This window comes from Eublepharis macularius, chromosome 6 (assembly GCF_028583425.1).
Source record: "Eublepharis macularius isolate TG4126 chromosome 6, MPM_Emac_v1.0, whole genome shotgun sequence".
Classification (NCBI taxonomy): domain Eukaryota; kingdom Metazoa; phylum Chordata; class Lepidosauria; order Squamata; family Eublepharidae; genus Eublepharis; species Eublepharis macularius.
The window spans coordinates 59778746-59805472 of NC_072795.1; the positions used below are offsets into that span (position 1 = coordinate 59778746).

Genomic DNA, 26727 nt, shown 5'->3' on the forward strand with positions numbered 1-26727 from the left:
AGATAATTATTGATGATTAAAGCAGTGGATAACTGATATGATTTAGATGATCATATGATGCAGCTATCCTTTTTGAGTATATGTTTGAATTTCACTTTATAAATTGAGTTTCACTTTATAAATAATTTTTTTAAAAGATGAGAAAAATATAAGAGGGTTAGCAGTTCCAAATATAACATTATTCTGTCAGAAGATGGTCTGGTTTGGCTTGTGGACTGGATTAAAAATCTGAAACGAAGAATAGTAAAACTTGAATCAGCAGTCTTTACTGAAAGCTTACATAATTATGTATGGATAAAGAAATCAATCAAAATGATTATAACAAAAAGGAGTCATAACTTTCTTTTCATCCCTCATTCTTAGACCAAAGTCTTGAACAATAAAACTGAAAAACTTAAATAAAGCCCATATCTAAAAACACCTCCCTTTAACACTTCTCTACAGCCTCTAGAAATTGAGCAACAAAATAAATATGTTTAAGATCAGAATCCTCTAAGAGTTATTGAACCTTTTGCTCGAATTTATATTCCAATTTAATGTGACTAATGTCACAAGAGGAAGCATAGTCCATTTATCAAAGCATAAAACAGAGGGAAACCCCCTCACACAGACCAGTTACATCCACATATGAACTTTGTGGCCACTATTTATATTATTTATTGTCATTATTGTATTTATTGAGATCATTGTATTTGTGCAAGAGTGAGTTGGATTACTGGATTTGTGGGATATTTTGTGACATTAGTGGTTTACTTATAGCACACGAGCACTTTATGATATATATAGAAATGCAATTATAAATATTCTATACATTCCTATACATATTAATAGACATGTGCAAGTTTTTGATTGCTCTTCCTCGGTGCAGGGGGAGGGGGAGGGTTCCCTCTGTTTTTTGGATTGGTCTTGGACTCAGGTTGCCTCTTTATTAGGTTTAAATTGATCAAAGCATGGCATAATACATTTAAACCTAAAGTGAAACACATAAGGACACTGCAAGAGAACATGTACAAGAGCGTCAACTGACCGGAGGGGGCAGGGGCGTAACTGATCTGAAAAAGGGATCCTTAACAGGCAACCCAGCAATACTATTGAAAAGAGGCAGTTGAATCAGGAGTGCATAAAGGTTCTACATAACATGGGGCTAACCAAGTAGTCTAAATAAGAAGAGAGTTTACCCTTAGACAGAAGGCCCGAGGCAAGCGGAGAGCATGTCCTCTGAGCATCAAAATGGGTATAGTGTTTATCTTTGGCATGAATCAGTTTGGCTACATGCTTTTTGCATTGAGTTACAGAAGAAGAAGAGAGATCCTCCATCTTTATAAGAGACAACTTTTGTTTAAAAAGCTGAAGCCAAGGAGGAAGCCTTATGAGAGTCCCTGAGGGGAAAGGAGTAATGTAATCAAAAATGGACTCTTGAGAATATGGTTCAAAGATTGGAACTTATTGAGTCCTAAGAACTCTCCGTTCATGTCCACGATAAAAGCTTATCAAGATAAGAATATAAGAAATAAAAATGAGTTTTTAACATACGGCAATATGGTAAATGCTCAGGGGAAACTCAAGTCCTGGCAAGATATTAGAGATGAAGGAATTAACATTCAATGGTTACCATATTATCAATCAGCTTCAGAATTAAAGAAGAGTATTAACAAGGAAGGTGGAGCTTTAAGAGAGGTGACTGAGATCGAACAACTGATTACAAAACAAAAAGATCATTTACTGTGACGGATATATAAGCTATTACTTTAGTTAGAAACAGAAGAACAAGTGGAAAACTGTATGATGAAATGGCTGCAGAACTTTAGAGACCTACCTATGTCCCAATGAGAACGGTTATGGGAAAAAGAAATTGAGTTTACTGCCAGCCAGGCATTAAGAAAAAATCGGTATAAAATGTTTTTCAGATGGTATATCTCTCCAAAGAATATTGAGAAAGTTGATAAAAACTACAAAGGAAAATGTCAAGATACAGATGGAGCTTTTTACCATATCTGGTGGACTTGTAGAAAAGCAAAAAGATATTGCAAGAAAATACATGGGAAAATGGAGAATATATTAAAATTTAATTTTCCTATGGAAGCCAAGAATATGTTATTAGGAGTATTGCCTAATAAACTACCAAATGTTTTGGAATAGATATTTGAATATATGGTGACAGCAGCTAGAATCATTTATGCAGCAAAATGAAAATCAGACATCCGTCCAAGTTAAGATGAGTGGGAAAATAAACTTGCTAAATATGCAGCAATAGTGAAATTAACAACCTATTTGAGAAACAGATCTATCACAAAATTTAATGAGAGATGGAATGTGTATTATGAAAGCAGGAGACAAATTTAGAATCATATTATTAACTTTGTATTTTGATATATTATCTATTTGTTAAAATGTATAGTGGTTATGTAGAACTGGCAAAAGTATATAATATTGAATATGTAGTAATGTTGAAATCAATAATGTAGTTGTAAAAATAGATTAACTATGAAACTTGAAACTTAAAATGTTGAACATAAATGTACTCTAACATAAGTAAGTACCATTGTATTTAGAGTGTCTTAAAATTTTAATGAAGGGGATGTTAGGGTGATATATTTCCTGTTATATATAATTATTTCTGATTTATACAAATATGCTATATAATCTTTTTTTTTCTGTATCACCTTTATACTATTATTTTGTTTTCTTTTAAAAAATAAAATACATAACTACAAAAAAAAATTCAGGGTGTAAGTTTTTGAGAATCAGAGCTCCCTTCTTCAGCATGGGGGGATGGCTAATAGCTCATCTGCATGCATACTGTGGACCCACAGGAACTGCATGCACAGGAATAAAGTACAAGTCATATATGAGCCTGTAGCTGTTTGAAGGTTTGATCCATGGTTTCCACCCTGTAAACTTCATCTAAGAAATCAACTCTCAGTTGGATATCACTGTGAACAACTGAACAGACACTGAATCAAGCAAACAAGATGCTAATGGCATTCACAGAGAACAGAATGGCAAAACAAATAATTGCAATACTATTAGATGACTTAAAAGATTTGTTCTCCTCATAATACTGGCCATGGATCAAAATGTATCATGAGGAATGCTGCCCGATTGAATCTGCAGCCAGCCTACCGTAGTAATGTAGCGGGAATGGAATTCTGGAGCATCCTTTAGAAATGTCAGGCCAGGGTGAGTTTCTACTACATCCTGAAAAACATACCCAATTTATTTAATATACAAAGGGGTTTATAAAATTACTATGCTGTAGTTTTGGCAGGTAGCTCTAGTATTACAAAAGCCACCATCTCAGTTAATTAAACGTTTAGAAAGCACAGGCAATATACACTTGCTGAGCCATTTTGATTTACTTTTCATGACAGAAAAATAAAGGAGAAAAGTTAGTATGCAGGCAAAGAGATCAATATTTTAGATAAATGTATTCAGATAAAGTCTACAGACATGCTTTCTCCTCAAAGCCTTTTCTCATTTCCCACTGATAGTTTATCAATGAAATATTTTTAAAGCCTTAGACTGAAGTCTAAATCCCTGCTCCACTGGTAGAACAGAACTTTACCTCTTTCTCTTCCCACAACAGCTTCTATGCCTCCTAAGAAGGTGCTCCTGACACTTTTTGGAACAGTGTGAGATGCAGCACACTAGGAAAGGAGAACTGGTGGAAATCTCCCCACTGTTACACAGAGACCTAGCCCGGCTGTCTACATTGGAGCTTGTCTGCACTGGAGCTACTCAGGGGACTACTGGGTGCTGTGCATAAGGGATTGCTGTATGCCTGTTTTTCTCAATTAAAGGCCTATTTATCTTGCCTCAAGTGAGTTTCCTTGACCTCCCAAATCACTGGAAGAATCCCTGTCTCTGGCAGAACATGTAAGCCAAAGTAACAAAGAAATTAACTATGAGCTAAATGTACTTGATCTTTAATACTAATTATTGCCTCCTGTTTCCAATTTACCTATGTAGTCATTGTCACAAAAAGGTATGCATAGAAAGATGAAGCCATATATATGTAAAATGCCACACCTATCAACTATCTACAGACAAGCAGAGTTGCCAACTGACCAAGAGAAAAATGTCCTTTCCATTTAATAGAAGCTTAATATATGGAAATGGATAGTTGAAACTTTTCAGGCTATGGCAGTAAATAACATCTTCTGGTAAATAATATCCCATTGAGCCTCTATTAAAATGAAAGGACTTTTTTGTCCATGAAGTCGGCAACCCTAAAAGGGATTTGTTTATGATCATATTAAGAGGTTTTTGTTGATCTAATCTGTGTATCCACGATTTCATATAAAATTGCATTGGGAAAGCTGTGGGTGCATGAGGAAGATACCGAGTAATCAATGTCTTGATTATTGAAATGGGAGATTTCTACAATTTAGCTGCCTACAAATTACTCCCTCCAACCAACAAATTATCCCTTAATATATGGTCAATAGATGTATGTGGTGGTGTTACTGTGTAGTAAGGGAAAAGCACTCTGTACACGTGCAAATATTTGCAGTTTTGGCATTCAGAGAAAGGATTATTCTTGGCTCAAATTTATTCAGATGTTCATAAAGAACTTGCTTTTCTGTACTGAAAAGTGGTAGGCTTTAGACTGCCAGGATATTATGCCCCTTCAACCCTTTGGCCTTCTGCCGTGGAGAATTTCTTTTTCTGTAGAGAGAAGTTCTGGAGTTCTTCAGACCTACCTATTCTTCCTCTTCTATCCTTTAGCCCTAATCTCAGATTATTATTTTTTGGAAGCGATGGTGAGGACAGAAATGTAACAGTAATTTGTTGGTGAGTAAAGGCATTCCTGCACACAGGCAAGTTATAGCAAGATAATTTGCAATTAATGATTAAAACCAGATACCACACTCAGTGAAACTAAGCTTTCATTTTTCAGATCCTGCCTTCTCTCTTACAGAGAAGGCCTTCTCTCCCTCATCTATTTCTGAGGCAAATTCCCTACTATAAACAGAGGAGGAGACCCCAAGATAGTATAAATCTTGCTTTAGTGTTTTCCCCAATGTTCTTATTTATCATTGTGGTCATTAAAGAGGATCAGAACAGAAAAAAAAGAAGCAAAGAAGAATCAGAAGAAATGGTTATAGGACAGAGCAGAAAATAATGAGTTTGGTCAGGAAGGGGTTAACTAACTCAGTTCTAGCCATCTTGTACCTCCCTCTCTCCTACTCCTTCCCCGCAATCTTGTCAAAAACTGCATGCACATTTCCCTTTATATCCTTGCCAAGAATTTAGTGTGGGGCATGATGTATTTTGGGCAGTGTTGCTCCCCATAGCTACAGGCCTGTGTTATACTAGCCTGGATTCACCACACAAAGCATGCACAGACAAATTCTGCAGGGAATGTACAAGAATGATGCTGTGTGTGTGCAGACAGGGCCAGTGGCTGCTGTCCTATGCTAATTACAACCTGCGATTTTTGGGAGTCCCCTGCTTTGATGGAGCTGTGGACTTTTACCCCAAGGTCCTGCTTACTAGGACTTCGGACAACTAGATCGAAATGTATACATTACAATGAGAACCTGCAGGCATGACAATTAATGTTATTGCTCTTGATTGTATGGCAACAGTGTTCTTAGGAGCTTCATAAGTAATAAATATATATATTTTAAAACTTCTCAATGGACACTCATTAGCATGTCACATATACCTGCAGTAATGGGATGAAATCTTCCTGTTCCAAATAGTTACAGTTGGGTTTTGCTAAAAGACAAATGAACTTGGATGCATCATCATGGCAGTTTTGCACTATCCTACAAGAAAATCAAACACATAAGAGTGTAAAAGAAATCCTATCAAAGAACTCTACTTACAGAGCAATCCTAAGAACACTTTCTTGAAGTAAGCCCTACTGAATAGAACTGAGTAGAATTTTTCTGAGTAGACCTACTTGGGAATGCACTGTGCATTTGGGAAGGAGGAGGCTTAGCTCCTCCTTCCCAAATCTAGCCAAGCTTAAGTAGATGTAACTGCATGCTTAATTATATTCATAGCCCTTGTTACCTTTCTATCTTCCTCCCAAATCTTAGGTTGCAACTATAAAAACACTTTTCAGCCCTAGTTTTCTTTTGGTATGCAAACATAAATCATGCACACAATTCTCAAACTGACAGTTTACTATTGACTGTAAAGATCTATTAAAATCTAAAGGCACATATTGTTAGTGAATGGTGGACTTGGTTTTATCTTGGGTGGAAATGCATTAAAAACAAACTGGATGAAATATTAAACAACAAGAACAATCCATATCCTATGGAACTCAGTGACACCACCTTTGCTACTTTCAAGAACTCTAAATGTCACTCTGTGCTTTTAATGTCAGGTACAAAAATTATTAGGTGAAAGCTTGCAACTAGACATGGGCACAATCCAAAAAATAATCCCGATTTAGCTGATCGTGATTCTGCGGCAGCGCCGAACCCAGGTACCCGAACCTCACCAATCAAGTCCCTTTTCCGATACAGAATCGGGAATCGGGAATCGGGAGGGTGCCCCACCACCAACACTCCCCCAGACCAGAGTGACCAGGCACTAGAGTGTGTAATACTGTGTGAGCCCTCAGCCAAGGAGGTGCCCACTGAGCTTGGCCCCAGAGCTAGACGGCAGCCCTGGAAGCAGAGAGAGAGAATAGGAATAGAGCCCAACCCCAGCTGCAACACTCTCCCCCAGACCTGAGCCCTCAGCCGAGGTGCCCACCGAGTTTGGCCCCAGAGCTAGGCGGCAGCCCTGGAACCAGAGGAGATAGCTCCCTATTCCCTATCCGCTGAAGCTAAAGCTCCCTCCCTCTCTCTCTTGTGCTTTCTCTCTCCAAAAGCGGCAAGCGAGAGCTCGCCTCTGTCCCACTCCACCCGCGAGCGGAAAGTGAAACTTTGTTGCACAGCACATGGCTATTTATAAAGCCTGGGTCTGCTACACAGGAGGGCTGTGTTTGGCCGTAAGAGCTGCCTCTCAGGCTTTGCAGGGATGAGATTTGAGTGCCCATGGCTACAGAAGAACACCTCCTTCCCCCGCCCTCCCCTCTCTTCTCCCAAATGGACGAGACGGGCGCGCACTTTTCTGGCTGCTCCATGGTTGGAAGGAAGCCCTGCTGATCAAGGAAAGCTGGGCTTCCATTCGTGTTTCCAGGGTGACAGAAGGAGGGCAAACAGCTCCGGCATTCCCCAGGCTCCGTTTCCACGGGGCTCCATTCCCTCGGGAACAGATGGCTGGCGCCAGACTGTCTGCAGACTGCAATCCCAAACGTAAACCGATCGATCCGATCGAGACCCAATAGAGCGCCCCACCCGAGCGCTGAACTGGGAGCCGTGGACGGAACCGATCAGCCCAATCCCGATGGCGCAAACGCCAAAATCAGGGCATTTTCAGACCGTAATTCCAATCGTGCCCATGTCTACTTGCAACCTCTATTACCTAATGATCTAACTGTACAGCAGTGGGTCTATCTGGCCTTAAAATGTATGAATTCACAAGTATCTTGTGAATTCAAAGTTTACCAAATAAACAAATACTGAAGAAATTAAAAGGAAGAAATCTGAAAACAGAATAATAAAAAAAGAAAAGGGCCTATGGAAAAGCAGGAAAAAAATCAAGAGAAAGTATTGTGGTGCTTAACAGCATGTGCCAAAAAGTGTATCTTTATACAGTATACTCACTTTCTCCACATAGCCACAAATGAATGTACTGATACAAATCCCGTTCTCTCTCCTCCTGATGCACTGAACATGGGAGCTTTCCAGTACAAAGGGCAGCAGCATATCTGGGAACAATACAAGGCAGAACGTAGTAAGTAGAAAAGCCATAATCTAGTTCTTTTAGAACAGTCGTACTCAACCCTTCCTGATCTGAGATTCTCCTTTAACCCCCAGGGAATATGGGAACCACTGAGCGCGTGGCAGTAAGTCACGTGACATCAATCAAGAGACAGAAAGACGATAAACTAGGCTCTGAAAGGTAGACCTTTCTCCACTTCAGAGTGACCTTGCCTTGCCATCTTGCTGCTCCTCTCAGCATGCATGAAAAGAAAGGCAGGATGCACAGCTTCCTTGCTCTCTGTGCATATGCCCTACCAGCAGGTCCTTCCAAAAATCAGAAAAAGGCAGCTCTATAGAGAACTGAACCCCAGCAGGTGGGGCTTTGCAACACAGCTGAGGGCCCTGATTGATGAGTTAAAGATAATTGTTTTAGAACAATATGTTAACAGAAAATAAAATGAAGAAAATGTCTTTTTCCTCTTTATAAAACAAAGTACAAGCCAACTTAAAATTCTGGACTTTTATTTTCATTTTTGTTTAGATTTGAGAACTTTGGATATTTTAATACTGAACTGAACCTAATGTATGCTTAGTTCAATTCTATATATGTTTACTTTGAAGTAAATACCCTCCATTTCAATGGATCTTATTCCCAAGTAAGATCTAATTTTTGTGTGCTACTTAAACTGTCTTTGAGCCTCCATCCTGGTCCTAGTGTGCAAGTATAGAAGACAAAAAGGCAGTTTTAAATGTGTTTGAATCAAGTTTTTAAAACCTATTGATGGTGATGTAAGAAGGTACATTTACAATTACATTCAAGCTTCCTATGATTTTTCTGCCACTTGTGAATCCTATCCTAAAGAACAACTTTAGTTTTCCACCCACCTTTTCCCCTAAAGATTATTTTTTTTATTAAAATGTGCACACTTGGATATCTTGTTGAAGTAAAGAAGTGTTTCTTTGGTCACTGTTAGCAGGCATCATATTTACACATTAAACTTCTATCATAATGGGAAGGGAAGGGGTGTTAAGGAATTAAAAAAGAAAGCAAGTTCACCATGGGGAAAAATTCTGCAGAAAAAGTTAACAAACTCCCAAGCTTTGGCTTTGTTTTAACGGGGATACCCCCAGAAATGCACATACATTGCAGAACTATAGCAGGCCATCTATGTCTGTCATGCCCATCAATAATTTGCTTTTACTTACTGTAAGATTGTTACGTATGAGATTGCTTTTCTGTGGAAAGTTTTACTCACTTCACCTTGTTATCTGCTTAAGCCCTCCCTCTCTGAAAGTTAGCCTTGTCTTTGTACAGAATTATTTGTTAATTTTGTAGTAGACCTCTACCTTTGAGTAGTGCTGAAAAAGAGTGGGTTTTTTCATTATTGTATTAGACTGTTTTATTGTGATTTTATTGCATATTATACTTTGGATTTTTTAACCAATGTAATTGTTGAGAGCCACTTCGAGATCTTAACTGAAGAGAAGCAGTATAAAAATTGAATTAAATAAATAAACAATATGATATAGAATGTAGGAACCCTAGCACCAGCACTCATGCACCAGGGCCCAATTTGGCTTAAGTGCCTTCCCTTTGCCTCAGATCGAGAGGAATGTGGGTTGGATATCACCCTAATCCACCTCCTTTCTGCAGCTCTACTCCCTTCTGAGTTTGGAGCCAAACCTGGTTAGTCCCCTTTGGTTTCTTCCCTCAAGCCTTTTGAAGGCTCTAGCCAGGTCTGGGGCATGCCCAGTGGCCTCCTTCTACCCAGAAGCCTTAGGTGGATGTGGTCTAGCCTGGGAGGGACAACTAGTGCCTCCTGAACAATTTCTGCCTTGCAATTCCCCTTCCCTGCCTCCCAGGGTAGAGCTTCTCAACAGCTACTTATCAGAAAGCTGGATGTTAACGGTCCAGCTGTCAGTGGGTGCCTGATTCTTAAAGGGCCAGCTGCCATTGGTTGTCTGGCTAGTGTGCAACTCTTTATAAGGTGTCTCAGCCTGGTGTCTGCTATGCTTGACCTTGTGGGAGCTGAGAAGGAAGTGGGCATGGTGTTGTCTCCACTCCCAACATAGACAACAATGACGACATTTACCTTTGCAATTTTCCCCATTTCGCTAATGGTGGCTCTCTCATCTTCAAACTCTGAAAAGGCTGCCTCAATCTTGGCAATGGTCTCCTCGTGACTGCTACAGACATTAGGAAGTCCATTGGGGAAGTAGAAACGTGGAATGTTTATGGACAAAGGAGTACCAACGATGACTTTACTTGCAGGCAGAAGAGATGGCGGGTTGATGGTTGAATTTGCAGGAGCAGGGGATGGAGTCACAGGTTTCTTCTCTTTATTTTGGACCTAGAAAGTTAATGCATGAAATTAAGTTTTACTACAAAAGAATGTAAAAAATGTCCGAATAAAGGGAGCAGTAATGTTTGCTGGTGCTACTAGATTCCAACAGTTAACTATCATTAAGATGCTGATTTACTTCTTCCTTTTCAGAATCCCATGCTCCTCACTCCTTCTCAGCTAGGCTGGTCTGCTTACCAGAGGCAAGCCTAAACTATTTCCTGTCTATGTTCCTACTCTCTCTTTTCCCCATCACTTGTATTATAAATCTGAAATCTAACAATAGGGAGTGTACAATGTTTTTTCTTGACAGTCGCTTTGACTGGTTTTTCCCTCCACCGGGAGCATCTTTTTGGTTATTCCTGTGACTAAACTTTGTCTGAGGACTAAATTCAATCTCCTCAGTGCTATCATTCCCAAATGTAATTTCTAATGGTCAGAACTGCGTCCCTCATTCTCTTTGGAATTCTCCATCTCTGCTTCATGATTCAATTTCACATATCCTCATTTCAGTACAGTAACTTGCAGCAGCAGAGAATTTGGGGCCTTCTGATGTTTATAAAGACCAGGTAATGCCCCAAATGCCCCAACTTTTGTTCACTTTTATGGTGTTTGTATGGCTCTGTAACACCAGTAAGTGTCGTACCATATTTAAAAATAACTTGATTGTTCATTATTTTTATACAGACTGATTGGAAGATAAACGAGGTCAAATTCTAGATCATAAAGCAGCTGGGTTCCAAATCAAGTTGATGTTTAGTTTCCACTGCCAGATTAAATTAGGCAGGTAATCATATGTAAATGTGCAAATTTGTTCCTTCTGAAAGATGCTGACATCAATGGAGGAAGGGTGCAATAGTGGTCAGGAAGAAGGACAAACATGAGAGAACGTTTAGAACAATATTACTTGAGAAACCAAGGAAACCATATGCAAATGTTTATAGGCTGTAGGGTGTGGAACTTGCATGAATTTCAGCAAAAGGCTAGTCAAAAAGCTCAGGTATGAATGGACCATCAGAATGGGTTTGTTAAACCATACTTATAGTTTCCCTGCTGAATGCCAAGGTACATCCTGAGCACAAATTAGAAGCCATTTTTCTTCTACTTATTAACAGAAGGCACTTTGGCCAGTGTGATAATGTGGGGTATATTAAACACTGATTACACAAACCCCCTTTTGCAGTCATTTAAAGCATATTTTCAGCAGCAGAGTACAACAAAGCTTCCCCAATAAAGCTGACATTTAAGGTTACTGACTAAAGAATGCAACATGAAACACGCAAGTATTTCTTTCCTTCAGGAAGGAGCAGTAATCATTTTCAACTAATAATCTTTATTAACATAATTATCCCAGAGAGGTAAATGTAATTAGCCTTATATTTTGGGCTCTTTCCCCTTGTTTACCAATAGGACATTTTGTGTGTTAAGCCTGGAAGGCCTATTTTTAAACCTATTGGTATCTGGTGCAAATAACTTTCTGCAAATAGAAAAGCCTGAGGGAGACACAGCTCAAGCCCCTTATCCAATAAAAGGATACAAAGAGGTAGAAAAAGAAAAAGCACATTCAAACCTGGGCCTGCTGGAATGATTTTAACCTCTTCTTGAATCTGGATGGAAGAACAAAGTCACAGCCTTTTGCAAGGAAAGCTAGCTCTCCTCGTAAATCTGGGTCCCTTCGCAGAGATGTTTCCTTGATCATCATCTTGGCTAGTTCGTGAGCAAATGTTTTATCTTCCCAGCAGAGATACAAAGTCCTTCTGGGAGATCACTTCAGCTACTATTTTCTTGGTTTTGTTTTTTTATGGTCAAGAAGTCCTAAGTGAAACATACCTTGTCGTCTTCTTACAGCAATAATGTCCAATCACTGTACCTCACCCCCAATGCCAGATAACTTTTTCCCTGTCATTCAAATAATCCCTGATTATAAGTATCTCCAGATGTCTCTATGTAATTCTTTATCAAGAGGCATGATCTACACCAGAATCTATGTCCCCGCTGGCTACATGACAGTCAGACAATCTGTCCTTGGCTTGTAATGGAGCGGAGGTATTGTGGGAAAGGAAGCACCCACAACTACTACCAGTGATGCTAAAGTTAGATATACTGCAGAAGTAGCTAAATATATCACCTTCATAGATAGTTCTTATTTTATGAGCTTCAGAGGTGAAATATGAGGTGCAACCTCAGCCTCAGCAGGAAGTTAAACATGCTATCGTTCAGGCCTGTATGAAAACTGTGTTAAGAGGTGCCCATAAGAACAGAGATTTTTCTAGCCTGAACTAGGAACTAAAGAACTGGAAGCTCTTTTATTTATTTGCTTTTCTTTATCATTAGGGGAAAAACTCTATTGCCTTATGGAACTTATTTAGCTTCTTAAAATATCGACAAAGTGCTGATTTTCAAAAAATCTATTACATATTTATCCAGCCCTTAATCCACAAGAGCTCAGGCCAGCATGTATAATTCTTTCCTTCCTACATTTTATCCTCACAGTAACCTGGTGAAGTACGTTAAACTGAGAAGGAATGACTGGCTCAAGTTCATTCAGCGAGCTTCAAGGCTGTGATGACTTGAACCTGCATCTCCCTGGTCCCAATCCAACTACTACACAATGGTGTGTCTTACCTGGAAATCCTAAATATTGTGTTTAACAGGGGGAATTTCTCCTCTTCCAGTTAAACACAGAAATCTAGAAAATAGTGGATATTCTGATACCACTAGCAAGACTTTATCTAAAAAAGAGAGAAAAATGATGAAGAAAATGAAGTGAACGCAGACTCGTGAATGCTTGTGGAATACATTTTGTTAGTCTTTAATATGGTATTGGACTTCTGTTTAATTTTGAAGGCATATATGGTTTCATATTAAAACTGCATTAAAACTATTCTTAAAAACTCAAAACTGGATTCAAGTATTTTTTTCCATCTTCCATATACAGGCATAATTTTTTTTATTTGATAGCTGAACTGAAACTGGTAAAATTAATAGCATGGCCACCTTAAAAGGCTACCCTTGCCAGCTAATGGGCAATATCATTTACAAAAATATTCCTAAGAAGCTGCAGCTTTTAAGAACTGAATTTTCACATACACTAATTCCATTTTGTGTACCTATGAAACATCCCTTTGTAACTGTGTGATATTACTTCCCAAAATCTGATTTTACTTCTTTGATGGAAATTGTAGTTAGGTACTGAAGATTATTTCTATAGACCAATTGAAATAATTCTTTTCTTTCTGCTTCTGTGGCACTGGCCCTGATCCAGCACTATTAGTTTGATGGCTGCACGGTTGTCATGAATGGAGTGTGGAAAGAAGCCTTTCTAGGGAGAAATACTCAGTTTTTCTAATTTCAGGCAATTTAAGCTAGAAAAATTGCATCACAAGCTATCTAATTAATTCTGGATTTTGTCAATTTTGTTACTGAAACTGTATTTAATTTATTCTTAAATAGCTAGATGTGAGAAGTTGCATTCACCTGCCTTTTCATGCATGAAAATTAGTATTATAAACAGTTCCAAAAGTGATAATGCCTCATCCTGGGCATTATCCAAAAGGTGAGTGCAACACTCACACAAAATTGTACATATATCCACTACAGCAGTACTAGTCACATTTCAGGGAGCTGCTTTTGAATTTTCTGAGATACAGGACATGCAAAACTGGTTTGACTGGAGACCATGACAGGGCACAAAAAATAACACGTGTAACATAGAGGAATGACAGCTCTACAATAAAACCTTCAAGTCTCTGAAAACCATTATCTAGAGTTAGCTTGTACAGATGTTTTTACACCTGACCTAATGGTTGTTTGTTTTGCCATGTGAATCCAGTGGGAAGCAGCTGGTTGTAGTTTCCTGCAGTGCATACATGAAGTCAAAGTCACAGATATTTGTACACATGGGATATACACATAAGTATTAGTCTGAAGGTGCCACAGAACTCTCTAAAGGGGATATTCAGTTTTCTACACAGAAATGATAAGTTTCTAAAAAAACACATATTAGAAGAATCCTTGAATGTTCAGTTAAAAGACGTGCACTCTTACCTTGATATCTTCTGATGTCTGTTGAATTCGCGCTGCAATAGGTTCTTTGACTACTGTGGCTGGGTAGCTCTGCGGGACAGCTGTAACAGAGGGAGTGGCCAAAGTTTCCTGAAGAATGTACATCACTTCATTCTCTTTTGATAAGCTTCCTTTACCCATTCGAAATTCTACAAGCTCCTGGGCAAAGTCTTCAATACTCTCCAGGATACGTAATAAAAGGGTTTTGTCTTCTTCCTCCATTTTATGACCATTGGTTTCTATGACTTTTGATAAAGAGGGAGAAGCACTTTTGTCTGTGAGAGGGCAGGCTTTACTTTTGTTTTCAAGAGTCCGAGATAGGTCAATATCCCTTAAACATGCAGTATCACCATCCTTACTAGAAGTCTCTCTCAGGGTAGTTTCCATTTTCTGAGAAAAATGCTCCAAGTCCAACAGAAGTTTGTCTATCTCTTCTTGGTTGTTTTTTCTACATTTTTCTTTAGAAATGTGAGCAGTAGCATCAATGTCTTGATTGACAGAGGTTGCTTGGGTGGAAGTTTGAGCCAGTGTTACAGATTGCCCTACAGTAGGCATTTTTTTAGTAGAGTCCACAGCAGGAACTTCCCTTTCAACTCTCTGCCGACTGCTTTCTGAATTCTCCCAGCTTCCTCTACTCTTAGCATTTGATACACTGCCTAATTCCTTCTGTCTGTCTGATTCTTCCACAATATACAGAGTTTCCATGGAAGATACGCAGCCTGATGGGTTTACAGATAGCAACTGAGGTAGTAAACAATTGTCATTTTTAGATCCTAAGTTGTCCTGTTGGTTGTCATTATGTAAATCAGTTGAGGAGAAATCTACATTGAGAATTTGAATAGGTTTTGATAAGCCAATTTTATCAGTGGTGTTCTGGCTACCTTGCAAGTCTGTACTAACAGACTGCCTTGTTATGGAGGATGGAGAGTGTACAACATCCTCATATCTAGGTGGCTGCTCATTACCAAATATTGGGGGGAAATGAGACTGTTGCAAAGCAGACAAACTGTTAATCAGTTCTACCATGTCACCAGGCTCAGTGAGTCCAGGCTGTCTAAATTCAAAAGGCAGTTTTTTAAGGTAAGAAGAAAACCTTGTCATTAAATTCATATAGATAATTTCAGAGTTGACTAAGGGATCATTACTCTTTCCCTCACTGACGCTTCCTGAAGATTTTTTCCTGATGCATTGCTTTATTATTTCAGTACACTTTTTCAAGTCCTCTGAGCATTTGAGCAAGATGTCCAAGCACATCTTGATATCTCCACTGGAAGAACCATCCAACTTGTGCTTTTCCAAAATCTGTGTGATAAAGCTGTCCTCAGAGAAAGTTTGTAAAGGCATGGGAAAAATAGAATTCACATTTCCTTCTAGTGAGGTCCTGCTAATCTGCCATTTCTCCTCAGGTGAGGAAGTCTGTGACAGGCCAAAGGGAGGGGGAGAATGTTCATCATTGCTGAAATGCCCATAGATTAAGTCAAAATCTAGTGACCTTCTGTTGAATGGGTCTGACTTAACTTTTCTTCCCTTTCTGTAGGTCACATGATTGGAAGAACTTCTGAGCTTTTCAAATGAGAATTCTTTAATTTTTCCACTAGCAAGATTTATAGCTTCTCCAGTGATATTCTTCAGGTTTCCAGTGCTTTGAACTGAAGATCCTTTTTTGAGTCTTGGATTACTAGGGAGAATTTGGTGATAATCTTCATCCCCAGCCAAGCCAAGGGAATTTTCAGGCACTGAAAGCCTACGGGTCAGATCTGAACGTCTAAAGTCTGGTGTAGGAACCTTCATTAACTCTGCACAAACACTGTGGTGTGCCACTATGCACATAACTCCTTGCCTGAATACCTGACATGCCCCAGAGCAGTAATGCACAGCGTGTTGGAGTCGGCGATCTATCACAACACTGCTGTAACAATTGGCTGTTGTTACTACACGCCTATAGGTTGCAGCCATAATATGAATTCTAATTTGTTGCACTATAAACTAATATAACATTACATCTTCCAAACAGACCACTCTGGGAATTAATATTTTTTTTAATTGTAAGTTCCAGAGTGATTCCATTAACTATTAAAGTAATCTGAAACTTGGGGAAAGTAATTCATTTTCAAGACTCCACAGTTAAGAGAGCTAAAGCAGATACCTGTTAAAAAACATGTAACAGGTGTAATGTGCAAAGCTAAGTAAGGCACACCGGTTACATCTGGTTGATTAACTGAATGCTGAAAAGTTGTATTTGCACCCACAGTAGTGTTCTGATGAAGGATTGTTCCCCTTCTGTGTTTCTGATGAAGGATTGTTCCCCTTCTCTCAGTCCAAATAAACGTTAGAGACAGAACTGTAGAAATTCTGTCAACTTGAGGAAAAAGGAAGGACTGGTTTTCTCTTGAGTAATTGGTCCTAATTTGCTGCTTTGATTTTCAGATTCCATTTAGAAGCAAAAAGGATGTCATACACTTGGATGATCAAACTGGGCCATTGACAAGGGAGATACCTGCAATTATAAATACCATCAGTAAGTAGAATGTGCAACCAGCTCAAAATTCAGCTATTCTTTCATATTTTATGCAGATATTATCAATAATTTTAAAACTTCACAGTTAAGTCTTTATTCTGATCTTGGTATAGTTCTACATGCTACCTAAGATACTTTCAAATCACATCATTCATATTTTGTTGCATCTAATAGCATTACAAAACCAATACCAGAGGGGGGGGTTGTCCCCTCCCTGGTTGTTGTTGTTTCCATCTGATGATTGCCAGCCCCCTCCCAGGCCTAAAATGACTGTATATGGAACTGTGCAATGTGTACTGCTGGGGGTGGATTTGTGAAATGTATCTGCTTTTTATGCTACCAGTTTTATCTGATGTCTTTTAACCTGATGTAATCTGCTCTGAGCCTGCTTGTGGAAAGAGTAGACTATAAATTGAATGAATGAATGAATAATAATATGTCAAAGTAACTACTTTTGCAATTTAATAATAAGATCTATATGTCTATCTAAATATGGAAATAGAAAATAGAAAGACATGCTTACAATCCAATAAATTTAATATGACTTAAAGTGGTTGCATCTAACACATCATATGGATTTCAACATGACTTAACCAGGAATAGCTTTTTCTGGATTGGGATCAGGATGATAAAATGCAGAATAACCTCCCACAACTTCTTAAGTATATTTTATGTAGACCTGCGAAGATTACAGTTTTGTACTGCAGCACCTGGAAATGAAATGTCTAAGAATAGTCCAATCTCAATGGTCAATTTAATAATATAAAAAGTATGTAACTGATAAACAAACAACTCGATATTTGATCAAGATGGGTAGCCGTGTTAGTCTGTCTGTAGCAGTAGAAAAGAGCAAGAGTAGTACTTATAAGGCTAACAAAATTTGTGATAGAGTATGAGCTTCCGTGAGTCACAGGTATCTGAAGAACTGAGCTGTGGTTCATGAAAGCTCTTACCCTACCACAAATTTTGTTAGGTCTTATAGGTGCTACTGGACTCTTGCTCTTTTCTACATCTTGATATTTGGTGTGAGTATCCAGCATATTATACAGCTGGCACCTTTTTCTTAGCTGTTTTTTATTGTATCAAAACATCACTATTGCCACACTCCTGTCCTGTCAATGCAAGCCTAAGCAATGGGTTCTGTTTAGGATTGTGCAGTAAATTCAGTATTCATGTATCCCTAAATCTAATCATTTATTTAAGCTCAATGGGCCTATTAGCAATCACTTGCATGTCACAAAAAGAGTCTTTACTGGGACTAGAATCTTTTGTGATTTGGTGGCATCAGAAATACACTGGTAGTTAAAATAATTGTGTAGGATTTTGTGGAAAGAGGATGTTCTGAGCTAAGTGGAGGTAGGCAGCAGAACCTGTTTGATTTCAAGGAATTACAATAACACATTCCTAATGTGGGCATAAATCAACACAATGACTTTCACTGATAATAAAAAATCCAAATACACATTAATTTTTTTCCCTTTTATGTATACAGGCAGGTGACAGCAAACCACCTCTGTTAGTCTCTTGTCCTGAAAACCCCAGTAGGGGTCACCACGTCAGCTGCAACTTGATGGCACTTTACAAACAAATACAGCCAGAATCTCTGTTTGACTCTGTTTGACTTATGGGGACCTCTTTTGAAAGTATCATACAAACTTTCTTTTGACAAAAAGCAGATTAACAGTGAAAGAGATACAGATTCAAATCTTCACTCTTCCATGGAAGCTTACTAGGTGACCTTAATAGTAAAGCAAAGAAAAAAACTTAGCTTTGTATGTTACTTTGCTTACTTAAAAATTATTTAACGGTCACTTTTAGCTCAAAAACAAAAAAATGAATTATCTAAACAAAAATGGTATTATTTCATTCTTTTAAATAGTATTTTGCACTGCTGTGCAACAATGGACTCATGGGACATTTCCACACATTTGCAGTTTTTGCATTTATAAAAACTTCATTTTATCATTCTTATTAATAAATTGTTTGGACTGGTGGTAAGTTACAGCACATGACCAGTAGAGGGCAAAACATGTACATTGTAGTGCAAAGACATTCTACCTGGAAGCCTAACATGGGGCAACTATGACAGACAGCACGATTCAAATAGAAACAAGAGTACAGGCTCCCTATACACTACTACAATTACAAATACATAAGGCAGTCAGAAAGTGTAGTAGGTATTCTGACTGCTACACTGTAATTAACACAGATCTCTTCCTTTTTCTTCTTGCAAACAGATACCATGAAACAGGGAAAACAAAGGTATGCATTAGTACATTGTTAGGTTCTTAGACATAAAACAATACACAGTCAATTGACATTTATCTGACCACTCAAATTGACTGGTTTCCCTGATAAACCAACCATAATTATGCTGGAAATCCATTGTGCCTCCCTTAGATTATCTTAAAATATGTACTGCTCTCTGTAGTAAAAGTACAATCAGAGTCCTGCTTATCCTGCAGAAACAAACTAACCCAAGTACCTCCCTGGAACTGTCATCTGTAACAATTCCTTTACATTATATAGATTTGTCTACATGCAAAAAAATTAAATCTTTACATCGAGGCTATTACAAACAACCATGGCATGAACATACTTTTGACCGCAAGTTTCATTATCAGTTCAGATTGTCTCTGTCCAGCTGTGCATGACATAAGGCCAGACTACATTACCTGAGAAAAATTTGCCAGTATGGTCACCAGTAGGTGGTAAGATAGCACAGGCCGCATTAACTCACACAAGGTCCAGTCTTATATATATCATATCTGACTGAGTATTTTTTACTGGGCAGGACAGCCCATTTGCACTGAGGTAGAAGCACTGGGCCTAGGATATTCTAGAGGTCTAGACACAGTAAACAGTGCCTTTATTAAACAATATTTCACAACTGCTTCTGTTTAAATTAGATAGTGCTGAATGATGCGCTACCTCCTTCCACCCACCACCCCAAATTCATGTTAAAATGTTTATTTCAATTTTAGCAGATATTCCTGTTTTCTTAGATATGACAATCTAGTTCAAATTATGCTTGAATAGTCTTTTCTTCAAAATAAATGTTTGAGGGTCATAAATTCCAACCAGAAATAAAAGACTGGTAAGAAGAAAACTTCTTTTAATTGTCTAAGCCTGCAGTTGTTTTCCAGTTGGGCTTGTGGTAGCATGAACCATTTCAAGTGTACTTTATATGGACTTTGTTTTAACCGCTGCCATGCAACAAGTTCCAACCTTAAGGGCAGGGAATTGGTTTCATAGAATGAACTGCAAATGAATAGGGCTCTTTTGCACACTTGTATAATACATCATATCTTTTCCATTTGTCATAAAATATGAATCATATTTGAAGGAAGAAAACTGTCCTGGAAAATAAGTATATGAACAGTCGTCTTCAGAACATGCAAATGAGCTCCACATGCTTAAATGATTGTACTTCACAGTGAACTGAAACATTACTGATTCAGGCTGTTTGTGTAACAATGATCAGCCACAAATTAGTTAGTTTGCATCTCTTGTGTGCCAAATAAATATAAAGCATACTTTTAAAACTAGTCAAAGCGGGGTACTTGTGTGCCTCTCTCAAAACTTTTCTATTGCCTTCACTCCAAGACAAGATAGTTGCACTGATGCCTACAGGGTTGCCATTCACTGCTTAAATGTACTGTCTACCAGAATACTGGTTGGTTATCAAAAGGCCTGCAGAAGCTATTGAAATATATGAAACTGAATACATGCAAAGTAATCAATCTCAAATCTGCTACCACGTTGCATAGATATTTTCTCTCTATATACATATTTTCCTACTTAGCATGTTCCTCCATAAGCAAACTAGAGAGGCCTGGAAATAGGACTGGCCCACCCACTAAATGTGTAACCTAACTGTTCCAGAAGCCATTGCTTCTTTGTTCCAGTCACTTGGTGCAACCTCAAATTTTCCACTGGGCAAAGCCTGTCTACCCCTCAACTCTGCAAAGAGCTTCTCTGAATCACCATCTTTAGAATGTAACGTAACTGGCCTTGTTCTCTTCCCTCTTTCCAGCTTAGCATCTACCTTGAGCAAAAGGTCAGTGAAAATCAAAATTTTACTCAATGCTTTGTGATTTTTAACTGCTCCTAATAAAAATATATTGTAATCATCCTGAGATTTTTTAAAATAATAGACCAAGTTGGCTGCCTACATAAATTGTTCAAATCTTTTCCTAGAATACATAGGAATACTTAGGAAATGATCTGGTCTGTCTCACCACATGCATGTTCCCCTCATATCCCATTCAGCAAAATGGTAATTAGAAGCCGCAGCAAATGCAGGATGTGAAGAATATGGATTTTATTGGACAGGCCCTGATGAGATTAACACAAGATTGGGGGAAAGCGTATTGGTCTCTTACATTCAGAAGTAGACATTATTTATAAATTACCGGAATGTGCATCCAGATTTTCTTAAATGGGCAGGACTTTTTTTGCAATAGTATGGAAGGACTCACATAACTGTTTTTTATTTGTGATTTTTGGACCTCTGATTTCATGTATATAAGTTGGTTTCTATACTACTACTACTACTACTACTACTACTACTACTACTACTACTACTACTAAATAATAAAGATAGACCCCAATGGCAAAGAAAGAAGAGTGACTCGAAGTAGAAGAAGTGAGGGAGGGAGATGAAGAGATAGGTTAAAGAAAAGTGGTGAGGATGGGATAAGTATGGGAAGGAACATTTTGGAATGGTGCTCATAAGCAGGAAGGAGGAATCTGTCTCAGGCTATGCAGACATTTAATATGAACCCTGCTTGGCAGTGATAATGGAGATAATGATGCTTCTTCCACCATTTCCTAATTCGTAACTCTTTTTGCCAAGTTAAATAGGAACCACAAAAGGAGCCAAAGAATGGAAAACTGAGACGGAAATATAACAGTGTTACATTATTATATTCCATGTGTACGTTCTGAGTATTGATACATCATATTTGCAGTGATTACCCTGGCAACACAGACCGCATATACAGTCTATCTACCCCTCAATATAGCCATTAATAAGTACGTATCACCTTTTTTTTTTAGACTTCTGATAAGGTAGTTTTCCCCCTAGGCAAACGGATTTCAAAGCAGAGATGGGGTTGCTATTAATGCCTGGAAAGAGAAATGTAAACTGATGTAAACTCTAAGCTTCATTTTCATGATATTTGGTTGGTAGTGTTAACCAAACCTCTTATAAGGTCCTAGGCAGGAACACAAGTTTATATTTTAGGATATATACTTGCTTCTACCTGGGGAAGATACATTCCCACAGGCTGCTATAAGTAATCAGACGTACTCTAACAAAGGAATGAATCAAACTCGCTGCCAAAATTAACTACTGCTCTTGCCATAATTGTTATTGCAGGGGGTACTGTGTACAATTTCTTTGGAGGACCCTCCTGATTTGATCATTGCTTTTCTTCTTCTGATTGGCTATTGTTCTGCTGGATCTGCAACTACTCCCCTCACCACTGTATATAATGGTCTGAAATGAATTCATGACACAACTAAGTACAGAAGGGCAGTCTGGGCTGCCACAGAATGACCACAAAGGATATTCCTGGGACTTTGCCAGTAGTAGATCTTTTTTAAAGGAACAAGGCATATTAGACTGCCAGGATAAGTAACCTAAAGAGCAAGCATTCAGGAGCACCACAAACTTGCTGTAAATTGCTTTTCCATATTGTCAAAGGAAACACTTGTGAAGGGAGTACATAAATGGACACATAAACACTAGCTGTAGCAGAGACACAGCTCTTATTCTATTGGTCACTGCAAGCTCCATAAGCAAGAACTGGCTCACTGTGGTGGCTGAATGATTTAATCATCTCCATGAGTAAATTCAAGCTTCCAGCTTTTAGGAAATGAATTCCACATCACTTTGTCTACCAAAGAATCCCAAAACCTTGGAGAAAATTCAGAGCTATGTTCTGGGATACATGCAGTTTGCCTATCAGGCAAACTATCAGACGCCATGGATCAGTGGTAGAGCATTTGCTTAGCATGCAGAAGATCCCAGGTTCAATCCCTGGCATCTCTAGTTAAGAGGATCAGGTAGTAGGTTATGTGAAAGACATGTACATGAGACCCTGGAGAGCTGCCGCCATTCTGAGTAGACAAATCTTTTTCGTATGGTGACCTACAAGTCCAAATTTACTTCGTATGAAGACCCATCCAGGGCTGGTCCAAGAGACTGAGAAGGTGCTGGAGGTCAAATTGAGGAAGACAGCAGATGATAACAAAGAGGTGAGTGGCAAATGGCTCAGTGCAATGCATCTTCCACAGAAAGCAGAAAGCAGTGAGGTATTGCAGGGGCCTGGCATAGAGGTTGGGCTGCTAAGGAGCAGTGCCAAGACAGAGCCTACACTCGCATACACTTTCTATCCTCATCTCATTTTTCCATGCATTGAACAGCTCCCACCTACTCTCCTTTCTCTCCTTCCAGCTACTATTGTAAAGTTACTAGTCGCCAGACAGCTCTTCCCCCCTCATTGTTGCAACGGGGAGGGGGCAAGATGAGAATGGGAGAAGCTGGCAAGGTGGAAGAGGAGGGCAGGAGCCACCATTAGGGATGGCTGGCCTGAGGCTTCGCGACCCACTGAAGTAGACAATACTGATTGCGATGGTCTGATTAAAAAGGCAGTTAATGTGTCCATGTAAATTATACTCTTACATTTTGTGTAATGTGCCATAAATTCCCATGCAAGATTGTTGTTCAATTCAGGGGGAATTCAGTGTGTCTGAAGAAGGGTGCGCTGACTCTTGAAAGCTTATACTCTGGAATCTTGTTGGTCTCTGGGGTGCCACTAAACTCAAAATCCTGCTGTTCTACTGCAGACCAACACAGCTACTCACCTAAACTATCCTCAGGGGGAAGGCAGTACTGGAGACCAAATTAACTTTTGGCTTAAGTTGTCTGCTGTCAACAATCTTCTCATCAAGGAATCCCTGTAAAGCTTCTCAGAGATTCTAGAAGCACAGCTTGAAAACCACTGTGTTATAAACAATGGGACCTTGGCTTGTTTCCTAACTGTGATACAAGTACTAGTTTCCTAGCCTGACCAGGCACTTCTTTCCAGACTCAGAACAAATGACTTATTCTTCTTGACCTGAACCCAGACACCATCCTTTCTTTTACTACACCTCTTAAATTTGTTCCGTATCTTCCAGTTTCTGTAATGTACAAAGCACAAATTCTACAGAAAGCAGCTAGATTCATTGCAAAAACTTTAGCACACACCCAAACACTAGCCTTCCTGATTTCTTAAATTACAATTAACTGAGGCACAAATCCAAGAGAGAGACAAAGCAATTATAAAACTATTCACTAGGATAAAGCCTGAATTGAAGTTATATAGACAGCCTTAATATTTTCTGAATCTCCAGCACATTGCTTCCTACATTACTTTAATGTTACCTTTTAAATTTAATTTGTTAGCAGAAATTATGGAATACAAAAACTATGTGATAATAGGTATAGATTATGTTTAGAAAGAAGCTCCTTGCTCAGTTGGCTTTTTAGTTTCAGCTTTTGTTACTTTCAACAAAAGTATAGTCATAAGAAGTTAAAAGGAAGAATAAACACATCTGTGAGTAGCATTAGGGTATTTATACAGGAAACACACAAATTAGAAATACACAGATCTATTGATTAAATACATATCACAGCATAAAAGAAGCAGGAAAAAATACAAACCAGTCATTGTAGAATGGCGAACTATGGCACTGTGATACTCAGGCTCACTCACTCTGTTCTCTCCCTCCTTCTCTTCTTCCTCTATGCGCACTCCTTCAATTACTTCCTGTTTAGCATTACATCTAGCTGGCAAATGATGATTTGTACTTGCCCACTAACTCTGGATTGCAAAACGTGGTTTGAAACTAATTTGCAATCTTGATTTGGAGAGCAAGAACCAACTATAGCTTGCTGATTTGGATGCAACAGCACACTGCAGTTTGTGTTAAATTGAATTGCTGTGAATAAGGGGGAGAAGGAGGGGAAGTGTAACCCACTCCGGCAAGAGTTAACTAGCTTCATGCAAGAGGGCTTCTGATATTACTTTCATTTTGAGAGATGTTACATTTCTTTCTAGCTTTTTAAAATTTATCTCAAATTCTGGCATCTATATACCTTTTCTGTACCGATTTCCAAATGATCAAATGTATTTTGTGATATGTGACAGTTGTAAATAAAGGTAAAATGGGTTAGGAGTGGTATGAAGGATTCATTTTGTAGGATTTGGCCATTTTGATGACCATGCTTCTTCACTGTAATTCCATCATTTTTTTCAGGCATTGATTGTGCAAATGTACAAACGTAGGTTCCTTCGTAAGATCAGAAATACTGTGTCTGCAGAAAGCTAACTGCAATGTGTGGGAGAAATATAGTCTTTCAGAAATGCCATTTCTTCCTTATTTCATCTATACTGCAACAAAATAAAAGAAATGCCTTCCTATTTTATAAAATATACTTGTTTCAGGCAAGCTGGCTCATCAGATCTCAGAAACTAAATGGCATCAGCCTCGGACAGTAATTCAATGGGAGACCTCCAAGGAAGATCAGGGTCGCTATGCAGAGGCAGGCAATAGCAAAACCACATCTGTTAATCTCTTGCCTTGAAAATCCCAGCAGGGGTCACCACAAGTGAGCTATAACTTGATGGCACTTTCCAGCACCATTACTTAAGTCTTAACCAAAATTTTATTAGTACTTAAAAGCACACCCCTTATTGCTACTACATGCTCTCCAGTTTATGAGGAGGGCCACAGGTTGAGAACAGTTTTCACTTCATGTAGTTCCACAAAATTCTGTGTAAAAATAGCTCATGAGATACAGCAAGCTAATAAATAATAGGCCTATCAACAACCAAATGTATTCAAAATTAGTTTTAACATCCTGAAGTGGGTTAATTTAAGTCAGATCCCTTCACCTAAGCATTCACAAAACACTGTCAGGACTGGAAACAGCTGTTATACACCTGCCCAGGATATTTTCACTTCTGTGATGCTACCATACTGTTCTTCTCAGAATCTCAAATTACAATTTTTGAAATGCCATACTGGGTTTCACATTTTAATAAAATTAACTTAGAAAAAAATCACCCAAGTTTTTCTCCTTCTACAGAACTGCACTGATTTAGTTTGAAATCCACAAATCATTGGTGCAAAACACATTACAGACTTTCTAACCCTACACTTTTATAATACTTGTATGAAGCTGCTAAATTACCTGTTTTTACTATGGAATTGCAGCAATACTTCAGTCTACATCCAAAAACAAACATTCCACAGAATAAAGTACTGAGTGATAGCACTAAAAGACCAGTGAGCTGTGTTTGTCTACTAATATCTGACCCACTGCAAAGCATAGTAGCACAAGTCACTACAGCCACATGACATTTTCACTTTTAAACTGTTTCAACAAAAGCTATTGCCAGAAGAAATGCTGTTGGCGACTGCATAGGAGACTTTAAAAAGAACGGATCTTGTGAACGAATGCTTTAATGTGAAATATGTGGTGGGATTAATACTTCTCACTTCTGGAACACTGCATATATATGTTGCTGCTGCGATTCCACACCAAGTTAAATACCACTAGCATCAGAATTACTGCTATTACTTTTTGCTTCTAATACTTATTAATAGTCAGTGTTTCACTTGTAATTTTTAATTTATGGTTTGTACTGTAATGCCTTATAACAGATAGGTCATCATTGTTCTTATGTTATAGACAGGAAGTAGAAGCTGAAAAAGTTCTTTATCCAACGCCTAAAAGTAACTGTATGGAAGACATCATCTTGGATCCTGAGCCAGATCTAGACTACAGTGCCTGTACTTGTGTTTGTCTTATAGTCTTTTATCAGTCACCTTTCTACTCCATTTTAGCTGGCTGATCCAAGGTAGGAGAATTCTGCGAGTTGCGCAGCACCTATCATTCTTCTATCTTAGCAGAGTACACATTACAAGAGACCTCAAAACCCAGACAAGCCCACAGCCAGAAGAACTACTTCTG

General features: G+C 38.6%; 1 protein-coding gene across 2 annotated transcripts in view; it reads right to left on the minus strand.

Annotated features, from left to right (window-relative positions):
• The window catches only part of PPP2R3A (protein phosphatase 2 regulatory subunit B''alpha), a 44905-nt gene that overhangs the window by 17436 nt on the left and 742 nt on the right, over positions 1–26727 (minus strand). The window contains exons 2-6 of one of the 2 annotated variants that reach the window (XM_054982985.1): positions 14162–16676; positions 9866–10123; positions 7674–7777; positions 5672–5774; positions 3124–3198 (exon numbers count right to left, since the gene is read on the minus strand). In XM_054982985.1, coding sequence (XP_054838960.1) covers positions 3124–3198; positions 5672–5774; positions 7674–7777; positions 9866–10123; positions 14162–16135 — 2514 coding nt within the window. In that variant the 5' untranslated portion in view covers positions 16136–16676. Of the gene's footprint in view, positions 1–3123; positions 3199–5671; positions 5775–7673; positions 7778–9865; positions 10124–11684; positions 12125–14161; positions 16677–26727 lie in introns of those variants that run through there. The other variant, XM_054982986.1, reaches the window with a different exon arrangement.